We start from the raw sequence: 25120 nt of genomic DNA, 5'->3' as shown, positions 1-25120 counted from the left end.
AATATTTTGCTGCCATTATCTATCTATACACTCTTAAAAATGGAAATTCTTCCAACTCTTTCCAAATTTTCTAGTGTCAGAGAATCACAAAATCATAGAATATTCTGAGTTGGAAGGTACCCACAAGGATCATGGAGTCCAACTCTTAAGTGAATGACCGACACAGCGATCAAAGGAGAGATTCTTCTTGTTTCTGACGACAATATTTTCCAATACCTTTAATATGTGAGCTAGAGTTATTCAGTTAGAAATTCATCTTTCTCTAAAATCAGTTTGATTACTTGAGTACAAAAGGGTAAAGTGTCACTTCCCTCCATTGGCAGGTGCATGAGGCCCATGAAGTGAATATGATGAAGATTCAAACAGGACATGCAAATTACCAGGGAAAAATCATTAGCTCTAAAACAAAATGAAATAAAAGATAGGCCAAGAGTTTGATGAGGGTTTGTGTGATGTGTGACATAGCAACAATTTCAGTAGGTTTTTAAGTTTTTATTTTCTTTCTCTTTGACAGGATCTCAGATGATGGAAGGATTGTGGTATAGGACAAAGACAGAACCTTGATAGGATAAAATTGATGACATCTATTACATATCCAGAGGTACTGTAGGAGGACATGTGAGAGATCTGATCTCAGCCTTCTGGTCTGTTGGAGAACTAAATATTGTGGAGTGAGAAAATCAGATTGTGGAAGCTGGTTTTAGGGGAACCTCTGAACTGTGGGCAGGTATTATTTTAGATAAAACTGGTAGAGTAGTCCGAAAACAGATTGTGGGAACAAATGACCAAAAATAGTGTGAAAAAATAAGGACAGTTTGATGTCCTGACTTAGATTTGGTCCAAACTGCTTACTAGATGAAGTCCCCTTAAAGTAGACTATTTCTGCTTTGAAAATCTCAAGAAAACTGAAGCATGATATAATTATGAAGCTGTTCATTGTGGTATACAATATAGATATACATCACTAAAAAAAGGAAAAAATATCAAGGATAGAATGAAAATCTCATAAAATTTCAGAATCAGAATATATTCATTTAAAAAAATTGTTTGTGGATGCAGTCAATGGCAATTGAATTCAGTATGCTAACACAAAGTGATGAAAAGTTAATGCTGAGAGAAAATCTTTAGAATACAGGAATCATTTGTAGCACATCTTCTGGTCATTTATGATTAATGAACTTACTGAACTGGATCTACTAATTTAGTAGTCTCTGGGTAACTAAATTAGACTTTTGAATGAAACCCTAGCTAAAGCTAAGACTAGTAAGGCACACTGGTAAAACAAAAATGCTTCTTTGGATATATTAGTCACAAAAGCAAGTTTATATACAATCTGGGTTCATTTGTAAATGGATGAAGCAATCTTGTGGTGCTGAAATCCAATATGGAAAAGGCAGAAGCACAAAATGCCTTTTCTTCATCAATTTCTACAGCAGATGTGCTCCTAGGTATCATAACATAATTTGTGAAGTAGAGGGACAGCCAATACTTGGAAACAACAGGAAAAAGGAAGCAGCTGTATTCAAGGCCAGGTGGCCAGATATCTTTCACCAAAGGCTGCTGAAAAATCTCCGAGTCTGTGCAAGGTGGGTATCATCTACGAAAAACCATAATGAGATGTTCTGACTGATCATCGAAAGGCTAACATTACATGAACTTTTACAAAGGGCAAGGAGATGATAGGAATCTTACATTGATCTCTGGAAAGAACATGTGCTCTGGTAAAGCATGAACGGGAAATCAAGAGCACTTACACAAATTTACCAAAATTGAGTCGTGCTTGATCAACTTGATTGTCTTCTATGACAAAATGACTGGCTACATAGCCCAGTGGTAGATGTAGCAGTGCTCAGTATCTCAGTGCTCAACATCAACAACATTTCTGAGAGTACTTTTTACAGCAGTGGGCTTTGAGAGCTGACAAAACACACACGGAATTGATATATAAGAAAAATCGGCTTGGCAGCTGTTCTTGAAGAGTAGGAATTCAATCTCTTCATATTCAGCCAGTGGACAGTAATAATCTGAGCATTAGGAAATCAACATAAGTTCTGATACTGACAAATTAGTCTGACAAAGGAAAAGCTAAGGTACTATCTAATAGCAGACCATAACAATTTCAGGATCCATTACAAAGATAATGAAGCCAAACTTTTCTAAATGTGCCAGATAATATACAAGGGACAATTTGGAAGATTCAGATTTTACTTTACAAGAAATTTCCTTCAATAAAGGAGAGCAGAACTGGAACAGCATACACAAACTCTTGTTAAATCTTTAATCCTTGGAGTTTTCAGGATTATCTAAACAAAGCCAGAGCTGATCTGACTAGTCCTGCATTGGGCAGGAGGATGGACTGGATGCCTTCTGAAGGACCTTCCAATCAATATTTCTATGACTCACATAAACTGCTTAATTTGTCCTGAATTAATGCAAAACTTTTGCATTATATAACATAATGCGCTACAGCAGTTCATAATTCAAAAAATGAATGCTTGACCTGAGTGTCTCTCAGTAACTTTATCTGCAAATTCCTGTTTCTAATAAGACAAAAGATGATTGCCATTAGGTTTGCATTTTCATAAAAACCCAAACTTTGGATATATTTTTATTAGGAAAATGTATAAACAAGTATCAAATAAGGGAGTTAGTATACAAATCTGAACAAAATTTTAAGTTCGTATCTGTTTTTAAAATTTTCATCATTTGCCTCAAATTTGTGATTTCTCTTTAAACAGCAGAAAATAAAAGCAGTAAGAGTCCAAAATGAACTATAGGACCTCTAAAGGATGAGAAAGTGTAAAATTTTGAACTTCATGTGAAGTTTATACTAAGTAGTGTTATTGTAACAGTTGGCATTTTTGTGGCAAACGACCTCATTTTGGGTTCTTCTTCTCCATTATTTGATAAGTTTTTAAAATTATTATTGAAAAATAATCAATTATGCAAGGAATCAAAACCATCTTCATGATTTTATGCCTGCAACTGAACAAATTTGAGAGAGGACACTCTTTTTAGTCATAGAAGAAAATGTACAGCCAGAAATAATTAATCAGTTCTTAAAGTCCATCTCTATCAAATTTTTAATTTAGCAATAGCATATATTTTAATCCTAGCATAAAGAAACGATCAACACATATATTTTTTTCTTCTGTCTGCAGCAAAAGAAAGTAAAGACATGTAAGTTTTCAGTATTAAGAACAGTGATTTTTTTTAACCTGGCAACTTTCTACACACTGCTGATCCATATTTTTTTTTTATGTGCAAGCTACAGATAGGTTCTACTGTTGTCTTTGAGTCACTGTATGAGACCCAAGCTGTCACAGCATCTCTCTCAAGAACATCCATAGGAACATTTTCACAGATAAGTTTGTACATGGAAATATTACTGCAAAATGCTGGGATTCCATGATATAATGTTAGAATATCTAAATCTTCCAAATTTCTGACCAAGAAAAATCCTTACTGTGTGCTGAAAAAAACTAAACTGATGACTAAATTTCCTGACACTATGGAAGTCATTAGTAAGTCATCTTTAAAAAAAAAGTGCAATCTTTTCTTGCAAAGCTTGTACTGTCAGACACTTTTTCTTGACAAAGGATCCACTTAACAGTTAAAAAAGTGATAGGTGCACAAATCCCCCATAAACTAGACTCATATCTCAAGCAAACCAAGTTTGGTTCATTTTTAGGATGTCTGGCTTCAAGTTTCCAAGTCTAGAAGCTCACCTTGCTTATCTGCAGAGAAGGATAGGTGATTCAGAGAAGATTTAAGGAAAATCAAATGTGAAACTTCTAGTCAATCTAGTCAATTAATGCTGAATTTCATTCTTCCAAAGAAAAGAACTACAAATTAATTTATTATATAAAATGAAAGATGATGTAATCATTAACTATATTGTAATTCAACCTTTTGGTGACTTACGTGGACTTGTTATATCCTTATCATAAACTTCATATTCTTCCTTCTGTCAGTAGAATGTATATTTTTAAGACTATACCAGCATTTTTGTCCAACAGTTTTTACTGCTTTGTTGTGATACAGGTTTGATCAGAATTCTTTAAATCTTTAAATCCTAGTGAGACCACACTACAGAGGTAGAGGGATAGAGATGGGCTTGTTGATTCATGCCATGAAGATAGAACTTTGAGATGGTGATGAAGGAAAATGTATGCCTTATAAAAAAATCTCCTGTTAAAGGATAATTCAGGATATGAATATGAATATGTTTATTCCACTAGAAATAACGAAAAATAGAAACAAAACCATGGGAAAACTTTTATCTCTTTGATCTATTACATCTTATATTTTTACATAGCGGCATTCATTCTAAAACTGGACACGTGAGAAAAACTTATTATTAGATTTAAAAAGATTTTATTGCAGTGGTTGACAAGTAAAGTAAAATTGTAAATTCTAGCTGAATAATCACTATTGTATCTGAAATTTTAAGAAAATCCTAGGGATGGATGGGAAGTTTTCTTTCTGAAGTAGAATTTTTTTTTCAATACAGGAAAAGCTGGCAGCTATAAGTCTTCTTGACTTTATTTCAACATGCAAAAACCTTGTATGCTCAAATATGCATCTAGCATCAGAAACAATGCCTTTAATACCCCAAAATACAGCTATGGGGAATTTTAATGTTAGAAAAAATATCCAGAAGGATAAACATGGAATTACAGGCCCCAAATAATGTCATGGAATGCTCCAGTTTGTCTAAGAGCTTGCATTAGAGATTTTGTAAATCTGTGCAAGAACTATGTAAGAGGAAATTAATGTGCTGAGAGCAGGTAGTGTTTTTAATCAGAACAGAAGTAAAACTGCAATACAATGCTTCCAAACCTACACCTTCACATTTAAAGAAAGCTAAGGATATGTGACAAGAGCATGCTCTTCTCTATAATATATTAAATTGTACAGAAATCAAATTTTGATTGATGTTAGTAGAGATAGATCTAAACCCTTCTTCAAAATACTATGTTTTCAAATGAAGGAATTTTTGCAATTGGAATTGTACTTTCTTTTCAGAAAGGAAAAAAGAGTCAAGCTTAAATTAAAGCTATTTCCTTCATTACAGAGACAGTGGCTTCATGAAGGAAAAGGTGAAAGTGTGTTATTTATCTATCAGCCAGGTATAGGCCAGAATGAAAACTATTCTCCATGGTACTAGATGCTTTTAAAAAAAATTAACACAACAATAATTTGTAACATTCTTACTTTGGATGCTTATGAAGCAATTGAACAACCATTATCATAATGTCAGGAATTGAAACCAGGTTAATTTTAACAGGCATTTTATTAAATCTGCTGAAAATTTTTAGTCTGCTTTTGTGTCCTGTAATACCTTTATCAATGTATGAAGTTTTCAATCCAAGTTAAATGCACGTTTTACTAATATGCACCAGTGATGTTTTTTACAAGTATAAATTAAGAAAGATTATTGGGGGACTTCTAAGATAAAAAAATATCACCAAGATTAATGAGAAATTAGGGAAAAGAAACACTGTAAAAGACATTGATGCTGGTAGTTTAGATCTTTTATACTATTGTTCAGTAATTTGAATACCTTTTCCTTTCATTTTCTCATCAATGCATTTGAAATAGGAAAGCCTGATACATCATTCCAGTATACAGTTAAAAATAATGCTAACTGAAATCCTAACATTTTGCTCTAAAAAGAAAGATGAGGGCATGATCATCATCATATCTTTTTCGAGGTACTGCCCTCACATAAGTTTAACTAGAATAATTTCTGTAAGTAGGTCTTTTCATGATCACTTGCAGAGCTAACACTAGAAAAGAGCTGGCAGGTTGTCTGTCAAATGCTGCTGCTCTCAAGCCATATTTTTGAGGTTAAAACACAAAATATCATCCAAAGTAATTATTCTAGAAAGTGTTATAGTTAAATACAGCCTTTTTTTTTTCTCTGAAAATATATGCTTTTTTATTTTGAAAGCCAACACAAGAAATTGCATTTTTATAAAATTAGTTATAAAGCTTTCTCAGATGCACATTGAGCTTTTGCTTTTCTCAAAACTATAGAAATAGGGAGACATGAAAAATTAAGAAATTTTAGTAACTGTTTGCTAGCTAGCATATTTACTTAGGATGCAGTTTTCAGTCCTGTGTTTCAGTCCTGTGTCTCCTTGATTACAAGGAGAAAAGACAAAACACACACACAAAAAGGAACAAGAAGTTATGTAAAAGAATGAAAAATCATAATTTTGTAAAATCTTTGTACATCCAGATTACTCTGAGCTCCCTTCAAATGCTTAGAAGTGTGCTGTGTGATATGCACAATACAAAATACACAGAAATCAAACTTGAATGTACCAAAACCAATTAATTTTAAAATTATCAGCCTTCTACTTCTTTCTTTTTTTCTTTCATCATTAAGGTGTTTCATGTTTTGTAAACATAATGTGAAATTAGCATATGCTGTGAAACAAGAACATAGTTTTTTTAATACAGTCTGAAGTGTCTTTGTATGTCAAGTATAAAATAATATGCATGTTAACCCTTTTAAATAAATGTCCAACAATTGAAAAGGAAAAAATCACAAATTCAGAAAAGAGATTAAAATTAATCCAAAATGTTCTTAAAAATTCATTTTTTGTGTCTCTACTCATCAACCACTGGTGATACTGGAATTAGGACCCAAGTTAACTGATAAAACAAGAGAATATTTTGAAAGAATACTGAAAGCCTTTTTTATCTTACAAGATAAGGAATTTCAAAGATAGCTGTGAATTGAAGAAAAAATAATAAAAAAATGGTCTGTATTAAGAGTTCTAGGCCAATGTGAGGACTACTAAGGAAATACATCTGCATATTTAGAATTTCTGGGTTCCTGAAAACATACTGTAGGGACTGTAATTTCTCTATTAGACTGAATGAATATTTCTGTAAGATCTGAAATTTCTCTCTGAGATTTTATTGTTTTTCTTGTGTTGTATTCAGTTTTACTTTGTCCTTTGCAAAACCCTTTAGTAAAACATGTATGCTCAATATTTATAAATCTTACACAGTATTTACATAAGAAAATAACCTAAACTTACCTTCAATCCTATTTTTTCAGATTTTCAGAGATATATGATCTCTCCTAGGCAGGTATTTTATCTATTAGCATACTAGGTATATGCTATATTGCATTACATAATTTTATACAGAATTATAGTGCACTTTTTACTAAGAAGGTCAGTTTTGAAAAAGTACTCAGCAACACAAATACATTTTCAACATATTCATTTTCCAAGTTCAGTGTTAGAGAAATCATACAATAGAACTTATATTTTACCTAAAATCTGAGCCTATCCGTTTTCCATTTTCTGGTTCTCCAGGATCTGGACACAAATTGGACGCCTGCTTAATACCTCCCTCATTTACTGGAAAAAAAGAAACAAAAAAAAACAACAACAAAATAAAATAAACAAAAAATACATAAAGAAACAAAGTTTTTAGAAAATACAGAGGCAAGCAATTAACAAATATGAAAGCATATCCTTTTCCTTTTAGGTCTTTTAAAACAGATTATCTACAGAATATGATCACCCATATCAACTCTATACATAAGTTTGTCCTCCCTATAATTAACAAAGTATGTATTTTCTGGGTTATTTTCCAAGGAAAAATCCACCCTTTTTTTATCAGATGTATTAATCAGCTATTTTTTGTTTGCAATATTATTGAATCCATATGGAAATGTATTTATTATTTTTTTAGAAACATGAACATTTAAAGGAATGTTCATCAGGTTTAGGGCTGTGAGATTTTATTCTGAACATACGCTAATAAATGTCATCTCCACTAAGAGCTGACCTTTTCTCCTTGAATTGTAATAAAACTTGAGTGCGTAAACTCCTGCTGAGAGAATTGTCCTTAATCAGTATTGAAATGGATATATACCCAAAATATGGTGATCTGAAGGTAAACTCAAAGTGCCAGTTTGATTTGCATACATTTATCTATTTATCTTACTATAAACTAAAATGGATCTCCAGACAGAAACTTCCTGTGAACCATTCTCTGTATTTTTCCAGAAATTTGTATATAACAATCCAATCATATCTCAGCATATTCAACCACCTATTCACAAAAGCGGAAAATTAGCAAAGAATGCTGGTCTGATATTACTTGATAAATTCATGGCTTGACAGAAAAATATTAAAAAAAAAAAAGTTGACATGAGGCCAAGTAATTTGTATTAAGCAGGGAAATATTTTAACCTTTATTGATCTTTATTGCTGGTGAACCAGCCCAATGGATTTGCAGTATCAGAATTTTACTTCCCTTTAAAGAAAAGGTTTGCATATAATTAGGGTAACCACATTGTTGGATTAAATAAAAAAAAAAAAAGTAGATTCTAACTATACTTTTAAAGGCTGTTCATTAACTTTCAGCTTTTAATGAAGAGAAATATAATTCAGAATCTTTGGGTGTTTCTCTTCCTTGAAATTTGTCTTCTTACACACACAGAAAGGGAAGAATTGGTTGGGTACCCCTGAGGAAGACAAAGGCCAAAGACAAATGTTGTACAGGCTTAAGCAGAGAACATCTCAACACAGCACACTGCTCAAAAAGCCTGTCAAGCTCAGTGCTTGTCAGCTGGAACCACAGTATTGCCTCTCCTCCGTCCCAAGACACCTGTAACATGTCAAAGGTTGCTTTAAAAACACTGCAAGGCAATCTCTGCATTTCTGTGTTCAGGGGACTTTTGGGGCAGGAGGAGTCTTCCATCCTGGTTTCAGATTTCAGTCTTCTCCTCCTCCAATAGATGTACATGTGATGAAAGCATATTAGATAGAGAAACCCAAATTCCTGCTAGTGTTGAAATATATCTATATATATATCTGACAGCTACCATTCCATAGACTGCATGGAAAGCAGTCAAGGCCATCTTGGTGGATAAGCATTTAGAATTTAACACTCTCTTTGAACTATTGGAGGCTTCATTATGAGATATGAGAAACTCAGAATCATCAAAAGTAGCCTGCATATAAATAGAAGACATTCAAACTTTTCTGACATTAAATATATATTCAAACTATAATTTAAAAAATATTCATGATATCTGATAATATTCTAGAAATTATAACAGTGCCATTTGGCCACGCATTGTAAATCAATGCATACAGAAGAAATTTTTACTGTAAAAAATAGTGTTTGAACAATATTATCTCTATTTATTATAGTTCATATTTTAATATTTCAAATAATTCTTTTATTTTTGTACATAATTTTTCCCCATACACAGGTAATAGAGCAAATATTAGTATAAAAAGAATATTCTGCTGGATTGCAAGACACAAGAGCTATTATACACTTTGATTTCTACCAGAAATGGAAGCTTGAAAATCCTATTGGTTTTCAACACTTTCTGGATAAAGTTTTATTCCTAGAAACATTCTACAGGATATAATTTGAAATGATAATATATGGAATTATCAGTACTCATAAACAAAAATATAAAGGATTATGTTAAAGAAAATCTATGAAAGAATTAAGTTAAAAAAATAAAGACATATACTCCACTAATAATACAGAGAAAAAATTTATAGGTAGATATTAATTTCTAATTTGATCCCAATTCCAAAATACATTTACACAGTCTTGAAGCCATTCTGGTTTCTGTAAAGTGCCTAATGAAAATTAATTTCACAGTTTAGGATTTTTGTATTGATAGACATAATGCTTGACTTTTCAGTCTACAGCCCTATGTAATTCCACAGATATCTGTCTATATACTTTTTTTTTACACCTCAGATGCTTGTGCACAATAAGCAATTGAAGGGTTTCCTGTAGTAAATTAAATGCATCTAGGAAAAGTATTCATTCATGATCTGGTCATGAAACTGGTATCAAGAAATCCACAGTTCAAATCCAGATTGAATTAGATCCACCACTTAATTCATTTGTCATTGTCAACCCTTCTAAACTGAAGCTTATGCCTATTTGTTTCAAAGTGTATCATTATATGAAATATCTTCTGGCTTTACTCTGTGAAAATCACCTGTGCATTACAATTGAATGTTATACAACTGATACATTAAATAAAACCCAAAAAATGTGTAAAATGATGAAAGGACATACAGATGAGAATGCTAGACAAAAAAAAATTTTAAAGACATTACTAATAAGAGATATAATGTAAAATAGATATTCACTTATCCTCATTTTCACTAACAGTTAAATGTTGGTTATTGTTTTTCTCAAGGGACCCTATCTGTCATTGTACTACTATCACACTAGACCCAGCTGAGGGCACACTGAGAAAATTATCTTGTCAACAGCCAAATACATAAACTTCTTACAAAATACTATTTTTTCAATATTCTAAGCTACCAAAGTGACTAGAGAATCAAATGCTAAACTATAATATAAAACCTTAGTTATCTATTTATGACAAGATTATGGTCACTAAAGGTACAAATCACCCAGGTTTTCACCTTCACTTATTATTGAATCATATATGTAATCTATTCTGCATAATCAATAACAAAAATATAAAGAAGTTTCCAGCTTCATATAGAATATGAAAACAAATTATCTAAAGACCTTCAATAATACGTTGATAAATTTCATCACTAATTTCATAGCAATCAACTTTGGATATCATGAGTATCTGGTATTTCATTATAAATATGGAATTCCTGTTAAAGTTTATATAGTAGAAAATGTAATGATTAGTGCAAAATAATATATTTTATCATCCATTGTATTATTGTTGTAATATTATTTATAACTACAGAATCACATATGGGCCATTAGGCAGATACCTCAGTGATGTACTTTATAAACACTACTGCAATTATCTTACTGTTACTTCTTCTGCATAATCAGTTTGTTTTCCATTCACCCAAAAGGTATAAAAAGAATATTTGTTTTTAAATATCTTGATACAAAGTTTTCAAGTAAACCAGAAATGTCTTACAGAACTATTTAGGTGATGCAGTTTACAGAGAAGTTGAATATGGCAATGCATGACATTACAAATATTTAACAGAAGTGTGTTTTGCTTTATTTTTCTGACTTGGTGAATGCTAAAGGGTCATGGTACTTGGAGATATCTTTGTCTAAAAAAATAATACCTTGACAGTTTAAAATCTAGCACTGAAAATAAAAACATATGCTAACACTGCTAAGTTCTACAAACTGAATTCATCACAGATACTTTAAACAAATATTGATTCAAACATGTCCAACCTAGGGAGCTTCAAAAGCAAACCCTTTCAGTCCTGTGAAGAGTAACGAAATGTAGTATAATCCAACATATGCTAAACATTTAGTCCTTTTTATTTACTTTTAAATGTTTAAAATGTGGTTCTATTCCAAAAAGGCCTCTATAAAAATGGCACATTCTTTTTCAAAAGTATCCTTTCAATACATTTAGAGACACACCTGTTTAATTTGTGCTAGAAAGTTGCCTGACTCCTTGTGATTTAATCAGGACTTGGTCCACTGAGATGTCAAGCACTTTGAGTTTCTAATTTCTGTAACTAAAATCGAAGACACCAAGCATCTCCAGAATTTTTAAAGCTACACCTAGTTAATCAGTTAAAGTGTCAAACTTAATGACCTTAACTTAAATATGTGCAAACTTAAATATGTGCAAACTTAGTGACCTTATATGTGGTTGTGCACTTGTAAATGAGGATATGCCATAGTTTGCACAGCATTTGATGTTACTTCTAATGTTCAATTTAAAAAACTGATCTCTTACTCAGAGCTAAATTTAGAGCTGACACCTAGAAGGCTGAATATTTGTTTCCTTTCAAATACTGTAAATTTACTGCAAAATTTTTGACAAGATAACATGTCTATACAATGCCAGATTTATAGAAAGGCTGTCTTTGGTGTAGAACCAAACTTAAAAATCCACCATGCAGACTGGAAAAACCAGTTCTATTATCAGAATACATAAATAATTACACACAAACAGCACACCACAAACTTCACTCTTGCACTAGAAAAAAGTAACAAAAAGGAGTACACTCACAGATAGAAAACTTGTTGCTGTTGTCTTTCCCTGGAAACAATTTAAATCCTCTAGATTTAAAATCTATGGCCTTTTTCACTAGTTAAAAACAAAAACAAAAACAAAAACATGTATCAGGCAATACAATCTAAAATATTTCATTTGACAAATTTTATCATGGAAGTATATACAAATTTGAGTACTGGCTACCTCACAAGTTCAGATTTTGCACCTTTGGTGTGAAACAATTTACCAAAAAAAAAAATTTAGACCAGTTTGTATACCTGACAAAGGAAAGAAATGGTATTTGCAGCATATTTTTTCTCCTGCATAAATAATAAAAAAAAATAGGGCTAGAAGTGCTTATTATGCACCACATAATTGTGTAAAACATTGTCACACATTTATTGAACTTGGAAAATTAAAAGAATTAAAATTATGTTTGCTCTAAAAATAGCTGTTTCTTCTGTGGTGAGAAAAAAAAAAAAGACAAAGGAAGAAAAAAGGTATTTGAATGTAGAAAATAAAATACAATATAGTATTCTGCTGTTGGTTCTGCAGCTGGTCTTCTTTCTAGCTTGAAAATTGCTTTTTGCAAAATGTGATATGGTGGATAGCTGTCTCCCCCCTCTCCATTAAGCCCAGAGCTCATCTGTTTTTGTCAAAGTCCTTCTTGTGGGCTGGCTTTATGATATAAACAATTAGTCCAGGCAAACCTTGTGGCCTCAACATATCTTTGAAAGAAAACAACTAATAAAAAGAGAATAAACTCAAAACTTAACATATATTAAAAAAATTAAGCAAGAATAAGCAAATACTCTACAAGAAACTTTCCTTTTCAGTCATTAAACTAAGTGCCTCATCTCTAATAGTCTTGGCCTGTAAGCAGTGACTTAGAAATTAAAATGGACCTGCTTAAAAATTTTAAATTCTAAGTTTACTTTATGTACAATATACTTAAGTGGCTTTATAGCTGCTATATATATTTTTTAAAACTATGTAGAAGATGTTTTATCTTTGCTACAAGCAATTCTGCTGATGAAGACAGCAGAAATTAAAGGAGCTGCATCTAGGAGAACTTAGCCTAAGTAGATACACTGTACTTCCTCAAATAATTTTTTATACCCATTACTTCTTAGAGGAAATCAATGGATAGTCAAAGAACCTTTATATTAGGTGTAAATACCACAGTAGCAAAATATTATTGATATCTTTTTATGAATAAAAGTATCATTACTAAGCACAGAAGAACAGGATTCAGAGGAAAGAGCATTCTACTAGGAAAGACAATTTATAGGATAGGTAGAAGATGCGTTAATAAATATTTTAATACCTTTGATTGAAGAGATCAAATTTTCTTATAAATACAGAAACAATAATATCTCAAAAGGCAAAATGCAAATTTACTTGTGTGTTATAATGTCACATATATACATTGATAATGGCTCTGGGAAGTACATTACTTGCAGAATAAAAACATATGTTAACACAAAGTACTCGATTTTGGAATTTTTCACTCTTAACAGGAGAAGACCCTCCTGCTCTCCAAATTACTTGAAGTCCATAAGCAATTCTATCCTCAGGGGAAATCATAGATTGAAGAACTCTACTTTCATACTACAGAGAAATACTGGAATAACAGCAACGTTCTCTCATCATGGTCTGAGCTTTCTAAAATGTTATTTCTATGTAAATAGGAATGTTGGACCATAGCTCTAACTCTCTTTTGGCTTTCTGCAAGGATCGGTTTAAAATAACTCCACATAAATCAGAAGATAGGCTTAGTTATTCTTCCAGCACCTAAGCAAGATGGGAGTGGTCCTGAATATATGATCTCAGATGCTGGAATGAGTTTAAATGTTTTTATTAAAGATATGTTTCTCTTTTATTTTCAGAAGTCATCAAAACAACACACTAACAAAGGAAGACTGTCCTGCATTTCTTTTTTTCATTTTTTCTACTCGTTCTGAAGCATGTAGATGGCATATCCCTAGTTTATGTACACAAAAGAGTTCACAAGATCTAAGGTGAACTGCAAATACTTAAGAGTGTCTTGGTGACCACAGTGAAATCAATCAAAGTTTTTTTGATTGATTCAAAAAATCACTTTGCCAAGACTATTAAATACCACTAGGAAAGCAAGAAATTCCAGTTCTTTAAAGCATGTTTACAAGGGAAGAATTTTACTCTTAATTGGGGTTTTTATGTTGATTTACTGAACAGTAGTGTCTGAATACACTGTGAAGGAGTAGTTATAGAAATTTATATGGCAAACATGCTGATTCTAAACTATGTGTTGGCTGCAAATGCATGAACATACATAAAAATAACACCACCATCACAAAAAAATCTCCTACCCAATAAATAGATTATTTCATACTTGGCAAAATAAGGATTCTTTTGCATGTCAAACACATGACAGTAAGTATTGAAAGTGGATTTCACTTTTCAAAATTCTCAGAGGATGGATTAATGACTACAAACTGTGTAGTTTTACACATCTAAGCCTATCCACAAAGACAAACAGACACTTTAAGAGATAAGTTAATCTGGTCTTTAAATACCTATTTTTGCATAAAATGAGTTTATATGCCCATTTAGCTCAAGAAAAAGTGTTCAGAAGTAACAACAGTACAAATATTTAAATACAGTCAGATTAGTATGTTCTCATATATTTGCACAGCCAAGAGCCAAGAAAATAAATTACACCAACAAAGTAGGATACTCCTGTGGAGACATGCAAATATAATAGGAAGGTAGTGATAAGACAAAAGTATATCCTAAAAAAAATCTAAATTTATAAAAACCTCTATGACATACCATCTTTCCAGGGTTATAATACAAAGAGAGGCTTAATTTTTCTTTTAATGATACTTTAAATACATAGGGCTTCTAGGCTGGTTGGTTGGTTTTAAATTTATGAAAACAGCAGGTTTGTTTATTAATATTGTTTATTTTTGAAGAAGAAGGAACACTGGTGCACATCTCCTATGTGAATAAATCTCTCACAATCCTAAATCTATTTTTGATCACAAGACTGGATGAAGCATAAAGAGTAGCATTAGAACTCTGTGAAATCAAATCAGAGATTATGTCAAAACCCTGAAAATAATTTAGGCATCCACCTTGGGATTTCTGCTCAAGCTCATACTTTTTTCCTAGTTCAAGTCACTTTAATACAAATACATAATTATTATTATAGCATTACAGAATGGTTTGGATTGGAAGGGATCTAAGGATCATCTAGTACCAAGTGCCTGTCCTAGTACCTCACCACCCTCAAGGTAATATCTTATATATATATAATATAACTTAATATCTAATCTAAACCTACCCTCCTTGACCTTAAAGCCAACTCCCCTCATCCTATCACTACCTGCCTATGTAAAAACTCCCTCTAGAGCTCTCTTGAAGGTCCTCTTTATGAAAAATAAAGGTGCTCCTAAATCCCCACATAGCCCTTACTTCTTCAGACTGAACAGCTCCACCTTTCTCTCCTTCTCACTCTTTCTCTGTAACTTTTTCTAAAGTTAGAAGGTGCAATATTTTCTGTAAAGGAAGATGGATCTGAATGCTTTATTAAGGAGAGAAGTTCCAGTAATAAAAGTAAGAATTTTTTCTTTACAGATGTGTAAGCTAATATTCAGTCAATAGGCACACCAGAGACATGCACACTTTTCAAACAGCCAATATAAAGTGAAAGGTGTTCAGAAATATTTTCTTGAAGCTTTGGACCAAAATGGTCTCTCACGTAAGCTAATGAAGATTCTAATACTTAACGGCAAAATTTTAGGCACACATAAAGACTAAAATATTGTCTTTTTCCTTTTCTTTAATATAAAGGCTGTGTAATTATGTATATTTTTCCAAAGTCTTATGTGCATGTATGCAATATATGCAGGCATGCTACATACAAAGTGTACATACATACACTTGTAAGAAAGGACTGAGTGACAATTCCAGCATTTAATACTTCAGGATAGGCACTACATTAAAAAAGGGCCTCAAGTAAAGAAGTTTTAAGCACATATATCATAAAAAAACCCACTTAGAGGTAAAATTTTAATAACAACCTAAAGAACAGCAAGCTCTCAAGCACTAGAAACAAAATTCATTTTGAATTAAGATTGTTCAGTTGACCCAGTTCCAGCTTCATTGAAAAAGTGTGTCTTGAGGGCCAAATAAGAAAAAAATTCAAGCAGGAAAATTTGCTTGTACAATATGGAAGCATCAGGGTAATACAGCCATGTCAAGGACATTTGTTTAAAACACTGTCAACTGACAAATTCACATCTTTGTTTTGGTTGTGCAATAGCATTTATGTAGCAGAAGTATCCATCTTGTCCTTTCTATATTTTGTAAATTTTCAAATCAAGTATAAACAATATTTCAAATCCCGAGTACTAAAACACCACTGTTCTATGCAAAGCAGGCACTCAGGGTGCATTATTTCAACTATACAGAGCAATGGAAACAGCTCTTTCTCTCTCCAGAACTACTCTTATTTTATATTCACTATCACTCAGCTAACGGGCATGGAAAACCATATAATAACATCAAAGCCATTATTCCAAGATTGTATATACAGCCCTACTTAAATATGCATATGCAAAAGCATAATACTACAGGAAAACCTGAGGTTAGGTTATCTGAGAAATAAAGAGGAATTAAATTTTCAACTACCTTCTGAAGAAGCAGAAAAAAAATTGTTTGGAATACAGTGTAGAAGTGATTTTGACTTGTGCAGAACCAGTAATTCATTAATTATTCAAAATCTTCAATATGTGGTGATGGCAGATGTTACTCACAAACGCAATTTCTAGTGACAGACACAAGAGTATTGTATACTTTGGACTTCCAACATTGGCTGTGCATATGCACATATACCAAATACATCATGCATGATACTTCCAGTTCACCTCTGGCACATGTCTAATTCATTGTACTTCCTCTAGAAGTACATCTGCTGCCTAAATGCACTGAACTTACTACTCACTACTGATAAAAAGTCAGTTACCTTTTTTTTTTTTGCATTTGCATCATATTCTCTACTCATACTACTCATAACTATCCATAATTTCCAAATTCGAACAATGCAAGAATTAAATCTCCAGGTATCTTAGAGATCACCACTAAAAAAATCCCTAAACCTATTGATTACCCAAATAAATGTCACTGTAACCCAACACAGCAACTAATGTAGCACTAACTTCTAGAAACTTTCTGCACCTTGGAACTCAGCATGAGAGAACATGAATTTTCATCAGTTTTTGTAGTATAGCAGGAACTGCATAGGCTAACAATTTCTTAATTTGAAGAGCCATACAGAAGATGAAAAGGAAATCAAGTGGTGAAACACTCACTTTTCATACTAATAAATTTTTGACATTTTACATGTGCTGATCTTCGTTTTTTATTTACTACCACCCCCTCCACCCATTTTCCCACATCCCTCTATGCTTTAAACTCTAAAGTAACCTGGTAAAATCAAATTGTGTAGAAGATTTTTATTTCAAATTACTGCAACTATTGCATTATTACACTGAATTATTGCACTGTATTACTAATTTTAAATGATCAAAATTGCAGTTTTTCTACTATGTTCTATAAGTATATAAAATTTCTCTGATTTGAAAAAAATATTTAAAGGAAGGAAATACATTTAATATGTGGTTTTTAATATTAAATTCTAATTTCACTATTTTCTTAAAATATTGTAACTAAAATAAGTCTGATTTATACCAGCAGTTTGTGGTCAAAAGAAGAAAAACTGAAATACCAAGGGAAAGTAACGACACAACACATCAGACAAATATGAATTATAGAAGCAAATGTTGATAGTGTAATGAGAAAACAATTAAGAACTGCAGGACAAGCAAAAAACATGAATAGGTAAAATTAGATCTGAGAAGAAAATTGATTAGAAGTATAAAATACAATAATTCAATTAAAACATTACCACAGCTCATTTATTAAAATCTGTATTACTGACTTTCTTTTTTTCCCTTTCTTCCTTCTAAGCACTCCAGACCTGACTGTTGGATGAAGAAAATTATCTTCTTTCCTCTTTCCAAGTGGGAACATATCAAGAATTTTTGGGTATTATCACTTTTTGTCTAATAAAAACCTTGACCTTAACAAACCATCCATTATAGGGCTCATCCACAAAACAGAATATATCTGTGGATTTGTTGCACATATCAAATAGGTATTTCCAAAAGAATAATGAAATATTAAACAAGTGTAATTCACTGATTAAATGTTTGAGTGCTAGATTACATATGTGTTATGCTCATTTCTTGAAACTTTTAAAATATTCTAAGAAGAAAACTTCTTATGCACAAATGATTTTATATACAAATAATCTTAGAAATCTTACTGTTAATACATTTACTTTCTTCAGATTCCCTTCTTTATAGTTCTGGGTTTCACTAACAAAAACAAAGAAACCAAAAATCCCTGAGGACATATGCAGATTGATTATCTACTAGACTTAAAAATAATAATGAACTCTTCAAAAAAACCTCTCCATCTTTACTCCTCCTTTCTTCTTCCTGCTTTTAAGTAGACCTCAAAAAAAAAAGCATATATGAATACATATTTTGTAACAAATCCTTAGAAATTTTATACTGAAGAATCCCAAAGTAATGATCTATCATACACTTTTATCAGAATCTTAAAAAAAAAAAATAAATTCTCTCATAACATTCTTTTTTTTTTTCCTCAAAAGTTTCATTGGCATATGATTTAATTTCCTGTAACAAATCTTAAAATCTTCTTGCCTTCTACCATCATAAATTCTCCTGTAAGGCAGGAGGAAAAAGAAACGCTGGTTTAATAGGGAACACCCAGTAGCAAGATTTTTTCCCCCTGATTCTTTTTTTCCTGGCCATTTCTAAGATACTAAATAAAGCCAGACATCAAAAAGCATAAGGCAAGTACTCTTGTAGAAGAATGGGGAAAGGACAGATAAATGATAAAGAATTACAAGAAAGTAATAAAAAACAGAGAGAAAGTAGAGAATGGAGATATCCAGAGAATTATAAAATTTTGTAAAAAATAGTTAAGTTGAATCATCAAAACATATACATTTCCTCAAACTGAGAATATACGGTTAAAAATTTACAAATGCATAGAGACATTTCTTCTCTTTAAAAAGAGAAATTTAGAGTCATAAATTTTTTTGGAATCCAGAGTTCACTTGAAACTGTTTTCATAAGGAAAGCACAGAAACACTTGTGAACTGCTAGATAATGACTACAGTCATCCATTAAGACTTCCTGGCACTATTTGAACCTGAGTCTGCTAAGCAATTTTTTCCTCCAACTACTATGTCTCTTTTTGCAACTGTTTATTTTTCCTAAATTTAATTTATGACTTACAAACAGTACTAGAGGTGTTTTTCATTGTTTGCACATGGTACTCATTTGTTTCTCAGGGGCATTTAATTATGATGTATGTTTATTTCTGCAATAAAATGAATGTTGAGAATAGAATAGAATAGAATAGAATAGAATAGAATAGAATAGAATAGAATAGAATAGAATAGAATAGAAATGATAGGATAGTTGGAAGGGACCAACAACAATCGATACTCAACTGCCTGACCTCTTCAGGACTGACCAAAATTTAAGTCATATTGTTAAGAACACTGTACAAATGCCTTTTAACATTTGGCCATATGCCTCTTAACATATCTTTAGACAGTAAAAGTATGCTATATAAGCTCTCACAAGAAAATGTTCTAAAAGATCTCTCCTGATGTATGCATATACACAAATAAAAATTCTAAAACCTTAATAAGTAAAGTATGTAGTTGATACAAACTATAGAACAATAGGACTAAAAGCATTACTAAAATTGGATTCACAATATGAAACAAAAATCATAAAAAACAAAAATATGTCAGATTATCCTCTATTACTTTACTCATGATGAAGCCAACAATTCTTAAATACTTAAAGAGGGAACAAAACCCAAAAAAAAACCCCAAAATTAAATGAAACAAAACCCCAAACAAACAAAAAATCACTTGGAAATATCATATTTCTATCATGTCTCATTGTCTTCTTATTTTCACATCTGAGAAATACAGATCATATTAGAAACTGTGATTGTAGCATCAAAAGAATTTCTACTAAATCTCAGCATTTGAAGTTCCTAGGTTTAACTGAATGAAATGGGTTAGGGATCTCCTTTTTCTACACCCTTTTTCTGATTTCAGGACACAAACTTTCCTGAGTTTAACCACTTGGTTTCATTGCAACTAAAGATCCAAAAGGTGTTGTTTTTCACTACCAGCTATTCTATCTAAATATATTTTTCATTGGCCTGTCTTCTACAAGGTTTCAGTGTTCCAATAAAATGAACTCTTCTGAGTCATCTCCTTAATAAAAATATTAATATATTACATGCTATCTTGTCCTTACTTAAGTTCTCTACATACTGACATTCACTTCAAAATTTATGCTTTCATCCTGTTTTACATTTTGTTTTGTAAGGAGGGATGATCAGGAAAATGTAACACAATTATATAACCTTTCTTTATCTGATTCAGTATGAGTTCTTGTATATGAGGAAACTATAATAATGTACAATATTCCTCAAGAGATCTCAGTAGTGCCTTAAAAAATAATGTTTGTACTTCCCTAACTTTAAGGAAAGTATTTCACCAAATGCACCTAAAGTTCCTTTTTCCAGCTAATAAGCTTAGAGAAGACAATAATCAGTCAGCTTTTGACATAATTTAAATTATTATTGAGATCCAGGATATATATATAGTACAGCAATTTGCAGCTAGCAGTTGAAATTTTGGAATATATAAACCTCTAGTTCTCTCTATATATCTTGTTCATGCATAAACTTCCAAAAAATTTTTACAAAACAAGAGAGTATTCTTATTGTCTATTTATTCTGAAACACTTTATTCACAGAACAGTCCCATGGAAGGTCAATAGTACTACTCTTTTTCTGCAGTTATGATTTTGCATCTATGAAAATGTATCATAAACCTGCACTATTTGGGTCTTCCTAGTAATATTCTCAAAAAATCTGCAGTTAGCTCTATACATACAATAAATTTTTTACAATTTCAAATATTCACACTTACATATAGTAAGCTTTAGTAACTATATTTAGGATATTAAATTTTGTCTTCTCAATTATGAATTAATTTGCATACCTTGGGAGTGAAATTCCTAAATTAAAAACAGCAAAAAAATTTCCAAAGCAAAAAGTATTTAATAGATATTAAATAGAGGAATAATTTTTAAAGTTATCAATATAAAATTTTTAAGTAGTAATTCTTAATTCCCCAGTTATTTAATGTGCAGAGTTTTTAAACTTCTGTGCATAATGTATTGTCAAAGAGAGGTTAAAATACTTCAATAATAACCTATAGGAGATTCTACAGAAATACCTCTGGAACACCCTTCTGTGATAAAAATCCTTCAAGTCAATTAACAGCTATCTTACATTCGCAAAAATTCCTTCAGAATATGTCTGTGTCTTTTTAGTAGGGAATATTTCATCAAAGAAAATTATAGGTTATTTATTCAAGGTCATTTGATATGTTTTAATGGCTGTTATCAAATATTGGTGTTTACTGAGTAAAAATGGTAAATTTTCACTCAGTATAGGAATATCCTTTAATGCATACATATACTTTTCCATGAGTAACAGACACAGTAAAAAGTTTTAAAGTTTTGTATAATGAGGGCTAGCAAAACCAAGACTTTCAGTGTTGCATGAGGGAATAAAATGCACATGGAACTAGATGTGTCCCTTCTTCCCCACTAAGGTCTATACAAGTCTGATTTCAGTTGTATGTGGATGGTCATGCCTTTTGGTACTTGTAGTACTATTTTAATTTGTGAAAAATTAGCATCCTAACATTATCTTAGTAGTGTCTTGATGTCTAAATTATTCTCCTTTTTTTATAATCTAATGTTTAGCATTTTATTTTAATAAAATAATTTAGAAGTACATGCTGTACCTGTATTTTGTACTAAGGAATAAGTCACAGAAGAAAGAAACGCTGAGAAAACGGTGGAGTGCACACTGCACTGTAACAACTCCAAAGAGGAAATGGGAAAAAACTATATATGTATCACAATTACTGCCATATTTAACTGCCAGAGTAGTACATTCTTAAATCTTTAGATTAGAAGATATTATTACAGATCCTCTTATACTCCCTCATAACTGAAAATAAGCCTGCTTTTTTTCAATTTGTCCAGAGATGTGAAGTGAGTGCACAGCCACACAACTAGTACAAACCAAAATTTTGATTAATTTATATCAGTCAATAACCAGAAAATACTTCAGATCTCCACTGAAATTAATACAGATGAAACATAAACGCCTATTTAATGATTTCTATTTTATATGCAAAGCAAAGACAGTGTTTGTTTTTCATTTATTCTATTTAATTATTTTTAAAATTTAATTTTATTCTATTTAATTATCATTTTAAAATTCTGAAGAACTTGAGCTCTCCTGTTTCAAAAGGTGTCAGTAAAAGTTAGGTGTTACACTAGGTGACTATCCAGTAAGACAACAGATTCCAAATGAAACTGTCCTTACAAAATATCAATCATACAATAAGACTTCTACAAATTGCTTGGGCTACAAAACGTGCTTCTTATCAATATGTTTGTTTCTATAAATTTATAAATTTTTCATGTACAATTGATTAATATGAAGCACATAGCAAAAATTCAAAATTTAAAATAAATTGTATTCAACAACATTAGCCTGCAAAATTAAGCTGATCCTTTCCTGAAGTTGTGCATGTTTACAAACACACCACATGCAATTTTTTTCTGAATATTTGCTGGTTAAATTAAGACATTCCACCATTTCTTTTTATGAGTTTTATGTTTCAGATATAGACATTTACTTTTAACACAGCAAACAATGCTGGTTTTGTCCTCCAAATGTTGTTCAATATGAATACTTTAGCATGCAGATTAGATGATCTCAATATAAGAATATATGAGATCTTTAGTTTTAACAGTTTGATATTTGCTGAATATCCTGGTGTTCTAAATGTTGCTTTGATCATTGATTTCATGTTTGATAGAATGAATATGTACAGATGTTTTAAGAAACAAAATTTTGCTGAAGATTTAAACAGATGGAAGATGAATACAACTGCATCACCTATTAGTTTAGAACAGCAGATATTTATAAAGTACATTCTTAATTCTATGGTTAATTATATCTAACCCCATATGCAGAATAGATTAATAGTCTAATCTGAATTCTCTAAAATTTCATAAGATATCTCTTACACTAGGCTTCATTGTGAAATATAATGATGCAAGCTATGGTCACATCAAAAGACAATTCCTTATACGTACATTTTGTCTTTTTATAAATCAAATAAAATTAAATAACCAAAACAATATTATTACTAATTTCATTTTTCTATCTGACTGCCCTGCTAGAACTCAAAGTTAGACAGATTTAATCCCTTTCCCATTTGGTTCAATTACATTTCTTAAATGGATACCTGAACTTTCATTTTTAATTAATACAAAATATTCTTTCATAACTACATGGGCACAAGTAAAATAATATCCAATACCTCTATGAGTAACAACTGCAAGTTCTTTAGTTCTTTCTATCTGCTCAGCATTTCTTGGTCGTCGTCTTGTGCTTTGTAAATTTGCTTGATGAAGAGAGAGTGTTTCCGTGTAAGTGGCCAACTCCAGAACTGATTTTCTTATTTTCATAGCTTGTACTCGTTGTTCTTCGGCAGATTGTCTACAGGTGGTCACTGCACTGGATACAGCAACATCAGCAGATGTGCTAGCAACAGTAATGGCACCAGTAGTGGCTGCAATATGCTCCTCTAACTCACCAGTGGAGGCAGCTTTGATGAAAGTAGAACCTGTGGGACACACAGTAGTACTGGATGCTAACTTTTTCTTTTGAATTGTGTTTTCTTGATAAGTCTAAAAGATTAAATTTCCCTCTGTTTAACATAGTAAAGACAACTGACATGAAAAGAGGAAAGTCAATAGGCTTTATTTAAAAATTTGAAGCAATCAGAGCATTGTTCAATGCTAGTGAACATTTTGTAATAATGGTGATAATACATGTCAAGTTTTAAATGTCCTCAAAACTTAAATTTTTTTACCAGTCATAATGACAACACATAATTTCCACCCCTGCATGTTCAATCCTGAACCAGTATGGCTAGATCAAAATATACAGCTAAACTATTGACAGGGGCCCCACACTTTGAAAAGTGGTAACCATCCCATTGAGCAGTGAAATGCAGCATTATGTAGTAACCTAAGCAGCAGAAAAAGCTGCCATAAGCTACTAATCCAGCTACTAATAAGGCTGCTAGATATGCTGATTCTCTCCATCAAAGCTTGACAGGGCTCTAAAAGCCAATTTAGACTTGGCACGAAGCCAAGTGTAGAGGAATAATAAGAGGTACCCATTTAAAAAAAACTTTTCAGCATTGTTATTTGTATTTAAGATTGTAAAAAGGTTTCATATGTAATTTTCTTTTTGCTCTCTGATTTCTGTAATAATCTAAATTATTTTACTAAAAATCTTCACACACAAAATGTTTGATAAGCTAAGAAAAATGTCCTACTTGTGAAAACATTGTTAGTACTTTTAATTTCTCTAGTATTTAAAATACATAGCAATTTTTTCAATATTTTATTAACATTTTCATCCTTCCCCATCCCCCACATTTGGTTGCAAATGTTTGGAAGCCAAGTCTCTCACCTGTGAGCATTTAGAACATCTTAACACAGTAGAAACTCCATCTTGACTGGAACAAATAAATGACTGAACAATGAATAACAAAATTCACCATAAAAAATTGCATAAACAAAGCTGATGTAGCATGAACTGTACTATGTTTTACTAATATCTTTAAAACATGGCTTTTTTATTCCATCATAATAATTAGGGGTGCTTGAACAGTCATTCAAACAATAATATTCCACATTTCTCTTTTTTGTTCTGTGCTCTCCTCTCATACTTTGAGACTTATCTTTTAAAAATAGTGGGTGATGTCAAGATGGAAAGCAACAAGAGTTTTCACACTATTAGGAAAATCTGTCCACTAGAAAATGGAAATATGATTCCCAGGAAAATTAAGCATTATATAGTAAA

At 31.6% G+C, this 25120-nt stretch overlaps 1 protein-coding gene across 4 annotated transcripts in view; it reads right to left on the bottom strand.

The window, feature by feature from the left end:
- The window catches only part of CSMD3 (CUB and Sushi multiple domains 3), a 585000-nt gene that overhangs the window by 327896 nt on the left and 231984 nt on the right, over nucleotides 1-25120 (bottom strand). Inside the window, exons 7-9 of one of the 4 annotated variants that reach the window (XM_058018891.1) lie at nucleotides 23565-23870; nucleotides 11996-12073; nucleotides 7298-7385 (exon numbers count right to left, since the gene is read on the bottom strand). In XM_058018891.1, the coding sequence (XP_057874874.1) occupies nucleotides 7298-7385; nucleotides 11996-12073; nucleotides 23565-23870 (472 nt within the window). The remainder of the gene's footprint in view (nucleotides 1-7297; nucleotides 7386-11995; nucleotides 12074-23564; nucleotides 23871-25120) is intronic. The other 3 variants (XM_058018902.1, XM_058018909.1, XM_058018919.1) reach the window with 3 other exon arrangements.

The sequence above is a fragment of the Melospiza georgiana genome, chromosome 1 (genome assembly GCF_028018845.1).
Source record: "Melospiza georgiana isolate bMelGeo1 chromosome 1, bMelGeo1.pri, whole genome shotgun sequence".
In the NCBI taxonomy this organism is placed as follows: domain Eukaryota; kingdom Metazoa; phylum Chordata; class Aves; order Passeriformes; family Passerellidae; genus Melospiza; species Melospiza georgiana.
Note: the sequence above shows the minus strand (reverse complement) of the source record. Positions and strands in the feature narration are given on the sequence as shown.